At 40.7% G+C, this 11,844-nt stretch overlaps 1 protein-coding gene across 1 annotated transcript; it reads left to right on the forward strand.

Moving 5' to 3' along the window:
- Window positions 1-9,913: 9,913 nt before the first annotated feature.
- On the forward strand, window positions 9,914-11,050 carry LOC104401359 (gap junction beta-6 protein). The gene has a single exon (XM_010011937.1). It carries the CDS (start codon window positions 9,932-9,934, stop codon window positions 10,721-10,723), a length of 792 nt encoding a protein of 263 aa, XP_010010239.1. The 5' UTR covers window positions 9,914-9,931; the 3' UTR covers window positions 10,724-11,050.
- The last annotated feature ends 794 nt before the right edge of the window (window positions 11,051-11,844 follow it).

The raw sequence follows: 11,844 nt of genomic DNA on the forward strand, positions 1-11,844 counted from the left end.
GGAGCCGGGAGCTCTGATGTCGCTGCCCGCCGCGGAGCGGGCCGGTGGTGGGGCGCTGTGCGCGCTGCCCCTAGTGCCGGGCAGGATTCACCCCCGTTCGGCCCGGGAGGCCTCGGCTTCGCTTCCCGGGCTTAAGCATGAGGGGAAGTGCTTGAATCCCGGGACCAGTTTTAATTGGGAATCCTCTTGGCTCTGTTATGCATTTAACTTCTAACAACCTCTTTTTAATCCACCTTCTCTCAGGAGCGCTTTGTAAGCACGTTATGTGAAGTATCCGACCAGCTAAAGCACCCAAGCAAAATCAGGGTTTCCGCAATTACAGGTAATATGCGACACGCCTACAGATGTTAAAGAGAATTGCATGAAGGTAAACAGCTTGCATCAGTAAAACTGACAGGTCCTGTGAGTGTCTGATCACACACTGGAAACATTCCGCAGAATTACAGGGGGAGTAGGAAATGAGAGGTGTGAGTCAGAAATAAATGTATTTCTGAGTATCAGGGCTGGATAAGATTGCATATGGAGGGAGTACTCCAGCCCTTAAAGTGTGAGGGACATGTGGCAGTAAGGGCAGGAGTGCTTGCTTGGCTCATGGTAGTAGCCAGTAGCTGACTGTGTTCTTGTGGCATGCTGGGCATGGCTGTTCCTCTTGTCACTGGGCTTTCCCTAGTTCGGGTGTTAGAGTCTCTCTTTTTCTCATGCCTTCCCTTTCCTCTCCCCCCAATACAAGAATTAATTTCTTTGCCTTGTGCTTCATTCATTTTCATTATGCAGCCTGGAAAGTACTCAAAGAGAACAGATACTGGATTGCAAGAAGGAAGTGTCCTTTTGTCTTAATACTCTTTAATCTAGTTTTTTGTGACTTTGGTTATTAATGAGATTGTATTAGCTGTGGCCTGTGTGAAATCATATGAGGGTTTGGACCCAGATTCTGTTTGGGGTTGCCATGATGTACATGCGTGCGCTGAGTTGAGAGCAGATAAAATTATGTTTTCATCCTTTGTTTTGTTAATAAAGTTACTAGATTTCTTACCGTTGCACTGTTCAGCCTGGAAATGCTGCTTGCCAGCTTATCTTGAAGAGTTCCAGAGGACAGGTAGCAGGATGTGCATGTGATTGTGTCTTAGCTTAGAGGACAAGCCACTGGTGGGCCAAGCCTTGGCATGTGTTGGCACCTCCATGTTCCAACTAGGCATTTCAATGTAATTTTCTAGGTGGAATTTCTGACACTTCTGCAGAGCTGTGAGGTTACTGTGTATGTCGGGGTTTTCTGAGAAACTTAAATCCCCAGAACTGCCAGTCTTATAATGGGTAGAAGGACTACATATCACAGAGCTTAAAATGGAGCAATAAAAAGCCAATAATTAAAATATTTCTCTGGATGAATTAATTCTGTTCTGACAGGGTTAGTTCTCTCATCTTTCTGAGGTTTGGGCCTCTTGCTGTTTTGCATCCCTCAAAGCGTAACCCAGGTAGATAGCTTGAGCAATCTAATTTATTTTGTGTAAAAAGTAATTGTACAGTGAAAAAGGTAGAGCAGACTAGTTCAGTAGCTGGAAAAAAGAGTGCTTTGGGGTATACTTACGAGTTTCTTAATAAAAGTCATTGCATAAGCTCAGTTGGTACCCGTGAGTAAAGAAGATGCCATGTAAGTTGTTTCTTTGTGGTGTTCATGTGAACAGTTCCAATGAGATCAGTGGTCCCCTCAAGACTGGATGAGTCAAGAGCATTGGTCAGATTTTTTTCTCTTTTGACATTTTTCCTTGTTCTATTCCTCACTTCTTTTAATTGTTACTTAATGATGGCCAATGAGTTATCTGAAAGAAGAACTGTGGCTCTTGCCTGGCTAAACACCAGTATGTGTAAGGAAAACCTTAAAGTGATGACATATGAAGAGAGATATAACGTGCTGTCAAAACAGAAGGAATGTGGGAAAGAGAAACACATCTATGAGTTGATGATAAAAGTTGAGAACTAATTCTATTCTTTATCTCATACCAGTTTCTCTTCCTGTAATAGATTTTTTTTTTTTAAAGGAGAAAGTTGCATTTATTTTTTGGTGAAAGAAATTATAAAAGAAACGCAAGGAAAAGCTGCACTGCAGTATAAATCTTGGTGTTTATAAATTTAATTAGCATTTCCAAAAGGGTGCAAGTTCTGTCTGTGTGTGAAAGAGACAGTGACTTGCCAATTTTGTAGGAGATGTTACATTGAAGTGGGAGCAGGCGGCTTTGTGGAGGGCATGTAGATGTTTGCCCAGGTCTAGGGGGAAATGGATTAAGTAACGGGTTAAAAAAAAAAAAAATGTCATAACTAAAAGGTTGCTATTTTCATGACTGGGAGCAGGGCATAGTGTGTATAAAACTTTTAAAATAGGACATTTGCATCAGTGAAGACAGTCCTTGGGAATCTGGCTTACTTTCAAGGTGGAAAGTTTAAAGCCCATTTCGGAGGAAAGATTTATGGTGGAAAATAGCTGAGAGGCGCCAAATTCTAATAGGACTTGTACTATCTTGTTATGCCTTCAAGTGTGACTGGCGCTTCTGATATCTCTTTTTCCACAAGTCGAGTAAGTTTTGTGCAGAGATGTTTTCTGGAGGATGGTAATCCTCCATTTACAGTTGTAGGCTAGTGAAATAGCTATAGGATTTAACTACATACATATTGGGTCCTAATCTGTTGTGTTAAAAGCTGTCTCTGGGTTTCACACTGGGTTTAATTAAACCAAAGAATGCCTCCTGTTTTCATAAACTTGAGTAGGAGAAAAGTACAATGCTTGCAGTGTTCAGACCTGCAACTGCCAGAGGTTTCCTGTTCCTGATTAGTCTTTGGTCTGTTCTTGTGTCAAATCAGATATACTGTAATTCCTCTGTCATGGCTCTTCTGTTCTCCAGTTTCCACTTCGATCTGGAGATAGGCATTCAGAACAAAGTTTAAGACCTACTAGAGGGAATTGTGATTGTTAGACTGCTCTTTTGAACTTTATTCAACTTTTTAGGAAAGAAGTAGAGTTATTTCAGTGTTACAGCTGCATGCTCCTTAAAATTTTTAGTGTACATATGTGAAATTAAAATAGCTGGAAGCTGCCTGTAATAGTGAAATCAAAGGATTTTGATTGTCAAAGCATGAGTTCAAAGCTGCATCTTCTTGCAGTTTGAATTCTTCATTAAACCTGTAGCAATGTAGGGAGCTGTATTCTTTTTAAGGTAGCGGCAATATTCTGGATGATTGAATTCAAGCTCTGTACTTCAAACTTTGAACTGGTACTTCTCTATCTTGGTCTACTGGTAACAAAGAAGGAGTCTGTGAAGCCTATAATTGTAGTGGAGTATTTCAGAGCAGCACTCTGAGATGGTGAGATTTTGTTATCTTCGGTTTAATGTCTGGGAAACTGAGGTGTGGGGCAGGCTAACAAATTAGGTGAAAAGCTTGGGAGAATTAGCAAGTAATTGCTGCAACCTATATGCCAACCTTTCTTGGTGAACTAAAGGGATACTGTCTTTGGAAGATGTTAATCTGTATTTATTAGAAGCTTCCTTGGTTCAGTCACAGCAGTGCTGCTGTTCTTGTGGTACAGCACTGAAACTAATTCAGCAATAGGAATAACAAAATATACACACTAGCAATTAAGTGCTTGCTATTCTGCTTAGCAATAAACTAGACCTCAGTTTGGCAGGGTGAAAGTATGTCAGTACAAAACTGTCGAAATCCAGATTTGTTCTTCGCATGTGGGTATGAAACAGCATATACAGCTCTAAGACACCATGATGCTGGTTATCAGCCCCTATATAAGCTACTTCTCCCAGCGTAACTGTTTAGATTGAGATCTGAAAGGAAAGGTGTATCAGCAGTGTCTTTGCGTGCTGGACTTTAATATACAGAAATACTTTTTTTTGTGTTAAATTAAGGTCATAAAATAATTTTGATAATGCTCTTGGGTCTAATGCAGATTAGATGTTCTAAAGCTTTTCAATAGCAAACAATCTGCATTAGAACTGCTACTCTCAGGCATTTGGGTTACCTTTGTCACCAGCTTAGGGGGGTGGGAAGGGACACTTGGTGCCAGTGCTTTTTTGCTCGAACATTATCTTGTTTAATGCATTCCCACTTTGGATAAGTGACTTCTGCCTTGCCAGATCTTGTATCAGTGTCTGGAGGCACTACTGAAAGTGCTGGAGTGTCACACCAAACTGGCAACTCTCAGAACACCCTGCACTAAAATTCTGATATGAGTGAAGGCATTGTGAATACCCTCTACATTTATGTGTAATTCCAGTAGAATAAGTAGATTGGTATCCAGTTTGTAGTTGTGGGGAGATAGGTACAATCTTACTCTGAATTGTGCAAAGTTAGCATACTATGGACCTCTTCCTGAGTGGAACTCCTTGATGTTCCTATAGCACAAACAAATGTTGTAATACTTGCTAATGACTTTTTTTTTTCTTTGCTTGATAACCTCCTATAGCAGCAAGCACCTTGCTGTGTGTGTGAAAGGAATGTATTTTCTATTGGTGTTCCCTTCACTGTATTCTAGTTGTGGTTTGAAGCTGTGGGTTTAACCATTGACATGATTTCCCAATGTAACGGTCTTTAAGAGTGGAAAAAAATGACTGTTAAGGAGCTGTGCTCCTGAACACAGGAGCTCAATGATAATTGTCCTTAGTGTTGAGAATTGCAGGGATTTTCACTGGGTGTAGGCACTGCACTGTGATCGTGGTTTAATGTAAGCTTGCAGCAGCTAGCTTTAAAGTGGAAGGCAGTCTAGCCATAGCAGCACAAATCTCAAAACACTGCCCAGAAGTGGGAGAGCTACAGGAATAGTTAAGCTGTTCTCTTGCTGCTGTCTAGCCCACTAGTGCAAAAAACCCAAATGACGATGACAAAAAAAACACACAAAAACCAAACCCGGAAAAACCCACATGCTTATGTGCCTCTGTGTTGTGTGATCATATAGAACCATTTCCCTCACAACTAACTTTTCAGTGGTGGTGATTATTTATGATTGTTTTTAACTCTTAGTGTGACAGCCAGGCTCACTATTATGATCCTCTGTTGAGATGGAGCAGAAGGTTCAGCTGGTACCAGAAACAAAGATCTATGCTGAGGCTTGGAAAGGCTTTTTCTCATGCCAGTTGAATTTTTCTTTTTTAAATGAAAATTTAACAGTTAATACACTCCCATGTTAGAACAGGTTTTTAAATGCTGTTTTTCAACCTCACTGACCAGTTGTCTTCTGTTCTTCCCTGCTTATTCCTTTATAACCAGTCCTTAACCTCACTCCTACTTTGCTTTTTTCTTTTTTGTTCCAATTCATCTAATCTTTCATGTCTTTAATTTATTTTTGTATTTTGCTGTACTTCTGAGACCAGCGAAGCAGGTAAATTGACTGTCTACATACTGTTGTTTCTATACGCATTTAGCTGGATTTGCTTATGTAAAAATAATATCTGGGCAGGCTCTATGAAACGAAAGAGTTGCCACGGGAAGTAGCTTTCCTGTTTTCTTATTCTTTGGTCAGCAAGACAGTTAATCTTTTACTTGCTAGTAAAAAATCCTAAAAACAAGTGTCTGGAAGACAGATAACCTACAGTCAGGAGCTTAACAACCTAGCTTTTGAGTAAGTTAGGAGTAAATGAGCTGTTGTATCAGTAAAGATAGCCCAACCTTGATGTTTAGCTGGAGTGATCTGCACTGATAGCTTGAGAGTGTGATGGGCCATACTTGGTTACTTAAATTCTGCTTGGGTCACTGTGTCTGTTCATGAGGGAGAAGTGGGCACTTCAGGAGGCTCAGAATCATCTTCATTAAACGCTCTAAATTGCATCGATGAGTGCTGTTTAAACTCGGCCAGTAGGAAACATCAGGGACAAAATACTTGGATGGAATTCAGGCTGCCTGAATATGGCCCTACAGTCTTAACTGTGCTACCCTTCAGGGAGAAGATAGTGAGACTTTACTGGTATTTGATCAGTTCCTGTATAGCTCTGGAGTATCCCAGAAGTCCTCTGACCTTTCACCAGCATAAAAACAAGCCTGAAGAGGCCATGAGGGTACAGCAGAAAAGGGCAAAGGTTGGTGATGAGCTTGGCAAGCATCAGGAAGAAGAGGGTATGGTGGCAGGAGGAGCTGAAGAGATAGCTGGAGGATTTGGAAAGGTAGGTTGGAATGGTGAAGGTGGGAGGGCTTGGGCAGATATGGAAGACAAAAGCTTTTTGGGAAGGAGAGGAAATCTCACTAGGGGACTTCTGGGCAAAAATCTGCCTCTCAAAAGTGTGGTGGCTTTTTCTGCATTGATCCAGGTACAAGCCTCCTTTTCCTAGAATTGAAGCACTGTGTTTCGCCAACCCCTCTTCCCCACTGACTGCTTATTCTTACCCACGCTTTGCAATTTGCAGTCTGTTTTTTAAATGAAATTGTACTTCATTGTATTGGCTTAAAAAAAAAAAAACCAACAACCCCCCCCCAAAAAACAATAAAACCAACAACCCCAAAACAAACCCAAACATACTAGTACCAGGAATAACTTTTAAACAGGCCACCTGTTTAATAATGCACCCCCCAAAACTTGCAGGAGAAGAGCTGCAGTGTGACCTCAGGAGCAAATGGGGATGGGGAGGCATCTTGAGTTAATTTTGCTGCTGAAGACAAGGTACCCTTTAACTGTACCCTGAGGCACCCATATTTTGAATCCTTTTCTGCATGGGTAGACAAAGGAGTTGCATGTGGTAATCAATCCTTGTGAAGCTGTTGTAGCAGAAAGGCAGCAGTATCAGTGTACAGTAAGAAGCAAAGCTAAGAAATGGGGCTTATGAGGAGGGGGTACAAAGGTTCCACTTCTCAGCCTTTCACACTGGCCTCACTTGGAATATTGTGTACAGTTCTGGTGTCCTCAACATAAAAAGGACATGGAGCTGCTGAAGCAAGTCCAGAAGAGGGCCACGAGGATGATAAGAGGGCTGGAGCACCTCCTGTATGAAGATAGGCTGAGAAAGTTGGGGCTGTTCAGCCTGGAGAAGAGAAGGCTGCATGGAGACCTCAGAGCAGCCTTCCAGTATCTGAAGGGGGCCTATAAGGATGTTGGGGAGGGACTTTTCATTAGGGACTGCAGTGGTAGGACAAGGGGTAATGGGTTTAAACTTAAACAGGGGAACTTTAGATTAGATTTAAGGAAGAGTCCTTTTCTGTGAGGGTGGTGAGGCACTGGAATGGGTTGCCCAAGGAAGTTGTGAATGCTCCAACCCTGGCGGTGTTCAAGGCCAGGCTGGACAGAGCCTTGGGCAACATAGTTTGGTGTGTGGTGTCCCTGCTTATGGCAGGGGGGTTGGAACTAGATGATCTTAAGGTCCTTTCCAACCCTAACTATTTTATGATTCTATGCAGGGAGAAGGAACAATGTCTGGGAGAAGAAATTCAAGGAGTCTGTGGAATTAAAGGATTGGTGAATGGTGTGTATGTAGTATCACAGTTTACATTGTGCCAGTCTTCTACAGGTTTTATTTTCAGATGTGCAGGAGTATTTCTACTCATAATACTTACTTGTAGTGTCATTTTACAAGTACTATAATTGCAATGTGTGTGTAATAGTTACACAGATCACTAGTAAAAACTAATAAAGTTGTAACTGTTCCTTAGTTTAACATGCAAAAATCTTCAAAGCAAATCTTGAAAGCAAGACTGATCTGATGGATGGAAAATCAAATCAGCAAAAAAAGGGGTGCAAACAAATATTGGAAAATCTGGCTAGTATGTTTTGTAAGTAACTCTAGTATTAAGGGTCTTTCCTGTGCCCTCATAGGGTTCTTAACCTACGAAGACTGTATGCTAATGAAAAATAAACTTTCTTCTTAGAAAAATAACCTAGCAGGATAGGGAGGTAACTGCTTCCAGGACTGTTTTGAGAGATACAGAGGTAATAGTCCACATAGATTCTGCATCCTGAAGGAGGATCAGGAAAGATTTCTCCAATCTGAAGAAAATCTTTGTCCATCTTTATTGATATTCACCTCCTGAAGTGTATCCCTGTATACCTGATATATAGTCAACAAACGTGACCTGAAGGAAGTGTAGCTTATGGGAACCGGTGAAAGGAGATCACGCATTTCAGTTGCTCAATAAAAAAAGCCCCTTTGCATTCATATAGCAAATGTCCTCATTTTCCCTGCACTGTAGTGTAATTTGACTGGTGCTCTGTATTATTGTATGTGACTTACTGATTACATGTAACTGCTGTAAACCAGAAAAGATTTTGACTTTATTCAGAATGAGTGATGATGTAGAAGACAACGGCAAAATAAGCCTTAATTCCTCATGCAATGTGGCCCAGCTCAGAGTTAGGGAAATCTTGCACATTCTCTCACGTGATGGATACAATGGCCTTTGCCAGTGGCTGCTTTCCTCTGGAAACCTTGAAAATGTGGTTTTGCTTATTGATGCCTTGTACTGTAAATGCCAAAGAAAGATGGTCTGGGGTAATAGTTGGATTTGGATGATGTTAAAGGTCTTTTCCAACCTAGTTGATTCTGTGATTGATTCTAAGATGCAAACAGATTAACAAAGTTGAGAAATAAAAACCTTCATGAAGGTTTTTTAGAGTAAGGAATTTTGGAGTAAAGAGATCTGCAAGCACTGGCTGGTAGTCATGACAAATGCTGATTTCCTGAATCTACAGTAGCTTGCATACTAACTTTCTGTAAACCCAGCTGAAGTGGGGAAGTGGGCTGAAATGCCTCTGACTGCTCTCTCTGAAAGGCTGCTGTTTGTGGAAGCCAGACAAACCCAGATAGTTGTGGTGTTCCTGGGGGGGTGGTATGTGGGAGACAAAGGTGAAATCCTTTAGTTGATTTAATTGATAACAGACATAGTACTTTGAAACTTGCCTACTGGAAACCATATGCTTATGTTGGAAAAGTCTCTGAGCTACTGCTGGCCTGTCTGAACTCTTCAAATGTTGACTTTAGGACTCTCCCAGCCTCTGAAATGTCTCCCCTGTTCTAGGAGTAATACAGTCTTGTTACAAGGTGGGGAGAGAGGGATGGGGGAAATCTCCTGGCAGGCAGTGACAATGAAGGAGCCTTTGTCTAGTTGCCCTAGACTCTTGTTATAGAGACATGCAATTTTGGGATGAGTCTTTAAGCACTGATTTTAAACATCCAGCTCAAGATAGATGATGACCAAGACTTCACCTTCACTGCTTCAAGCTATTGTGGAATGTACCTCAACTAACAATAGAGAGCCCTACAGTCATGTTTTTTAAATTTGTTAATAAGGTTATCCAGACCTGCTCATGGAGGATGCAGAGCATCTGCAGCAGTCTTGAAGGTCTGTCTTTATTCCTGGAATGTACCCATGCAAATGCTGTTTACACTTCAAAGCTAAGGATGGGCCAGCTTGGCTTAATTCATATAGGAATTCTAGTTGTTTAACACCTTTATTTTTTTTTTAATGTAACACCTACATTACTTCTGGCTGATGTCATCTATTCTTTTGTACTGTTATCAAACTACTAGAAGTTGTATCTTTTTATTTATGGCTGTTTTCATCAATTTCCCGTCTGCTTTTTCCGTTTCATGTGGCTAATGGCTGTTTTCAGTTGGCAAATACACCTAGAAGTCAAATAAATGTGATACCATGTGTGTAATCAAGTAATGAAATATTACCTGCTGATACATTATTAGATTATTTGTAACTGTTTATAGGTAAGCCCACTGTGTCAACAAAATGCTACCACAGCCAATGGATATGCTGCAGTTGTATGATACTGCCTTTATTTTGTGTGACATTCTTGATGGTATTTGTTTCCTGTTCTGTTTCCTTAATCAGGACAGGATTTGTTTATTTAATGGTTTTGTTTATTTGTCTTAAGAGCTTAACAGTTTTTATTTGTTAAACAATTTTGTTTATTTGTCTTAGGTCAGACAATTAAAACAAAACAATGGATTGGGGAGCTCTGCACACCATTTTAGGAGGCGTAAATAAACACTCCACCAGCATTGGGAAGATCTGGCTCACAGTCCTGTTCATCTTCCGTATCATGATCCTGGTTGTGGCTGCAGAGAGAGTCTGGGGAGATGAACAAGATGACTTTGTCTGCAACACTCTGCAACCTGGTTGCAAGAATGTTTGCTATGATCACTTTTTCCCCATCTCTCACATCAGACTCTGGGCCCTGCAGCTGATCTTTGTTTCCACACCTGCACTGCTGGTGGCCATGCACGTTGCTTACAGGAGACACGAGAAGAAGAGGCAGTTCAGAAAGGGAGACCAGAAATGCGAATACAAGGACATTGAAGAGATCAGAAAACAGAGGTTTCGTATTGAGGGCTCCTTGTGGTGGACATACACCAGCAGCATCTTCTTCAGACTGGTCTTTGAAGCAGTCTTCATGTATGCGTTTTATTTCATGTACGATGGGTTCCGCATGCCTCGCTTAATGAAGTGTAATGCATGGCCCTGCCCCAACACAGTGGACTGCTTTGTTTCTCGACCTACTGAAAAGACGGTGTTTACTATTTTCATGATTGCTGTGTCCAGCATTTGCATTCTTTTAAATGTGGCTGAATTATGTTACTTACTGACAAAATTTTTCCTCAGAAAATCTAAAAAAGCTGGAAATAACAAGCATCACTCCAACCATGAGAATAAGGAAGAAACCAAACAAAATGAAATGAATGAGTTAATATCTGATAGCTGTCAGAACACAGTTATAGGATTTACGAGTAGCTAAGATGGTATCAGTGCTGGTGTTCACTCTTTTTGGAGTGAATCTTTAAAGGCTGCAGATGAAATTTATTAAACAATTTAAGTTGGTGGAGACAAGTGATACATAGTGTCAGGTGTCAAGTATGTGCATCTGAAGAATCAGTGCAGCCTACACATGTGAAAATTGCATGAGGATTAAATAGGAAAGTGTATCTTCCTATGACTACCCTTACAAGCTGACTATGACAAGTGAGAAACTCACTAATACCTTCATGCTGACACAGCTCCTAAAACTAAATGCAACAGCAATAAAAACAAAAATCTTTCCAAGCTAGATATTCTAGTATTACAAGTTGTTTTGTAATAGTGATAGTTTTTACTTGTGAACTGATAATTAAAATATTTTTCTAAAATCTAAGATTCCATGTTGCTTAAGGTGTTACAGTACACAACTGAGTGTTTTGTTTCTTAACCAGGCATATGCAGATGAACCCTGTAATACCATATTTGTAGGGAGGAGACAGCAGTAGGCTACATCTTTACAGCTTTGCAAGTGCTGCTTGAGCCTGGAGCTTTAGATACTTGCATCCACTCTGCTTGCTGGCTGTAGGGGAAGCTGTGTGAAAGCCCACCACATGTAGTGTGGATAACTGAGGTAGCTAGGTCTTGGGTGCAAAGTTATGCTTAAAGCCAGCATGCCAGTGTAGATACAGCCTAAGTATACTTGCTTTAAACATCTAGCACACCTGGTAACCTTACTGATCTTTTAATTGCATACTACTGGTTTTATAGCAACATAAGTAATTTTATGTAAATGTTTATTTCTCTAATGTATCAGCTGTATTTGTTTCTTTATGCTATATCACATCATGGAACTTTTTTGGCTTTGTTTTGTGATAGACTGTTGGTGCTGTTAAGAAACTAGGGGCTTTTTGATTTGAAGGACATGGAAAGGTATCACTGGAAATGGAACAAGTCTTCTGAATAAAAGGCAAACTCTTTAATCTTTGTCAATGAAGTGAGAGTCCATATGTGAATGCTAGTGAGATCATAGGCAGGACAAGTGCTTATGAAAAACGGTTTTCAAGCAGGAACTCTGTATCCAAAGTGCATGTACCTCAGACACATCCCTCATTCCCAGCCAGA

The sequence above is a fragment of the Nestor notabilis genome, unplaced genomic scaffold (assembly GCF_000696875.1).
Source record: "Nestor notabilis isolate BGI_N333 unplaced genomic scaffold, ASM69687v1 scaffold2613, whole genome shotgun sequence".
Taxonomy (NCBI): Eukaryota; Metazoa; Chordata; class Aves; order Psittaciformes; family Psittacidae; genus Nestor; species Nestor notabilis.

Coding starts and splice junctions, on each gene's coding strand:
- LOC104401359 (XM_010011937.1), top strand. CDS start 9,932: ATGGATTGGGGAGCTCTGCACACCATTTTAGGAGGCGTAAATAAACAC.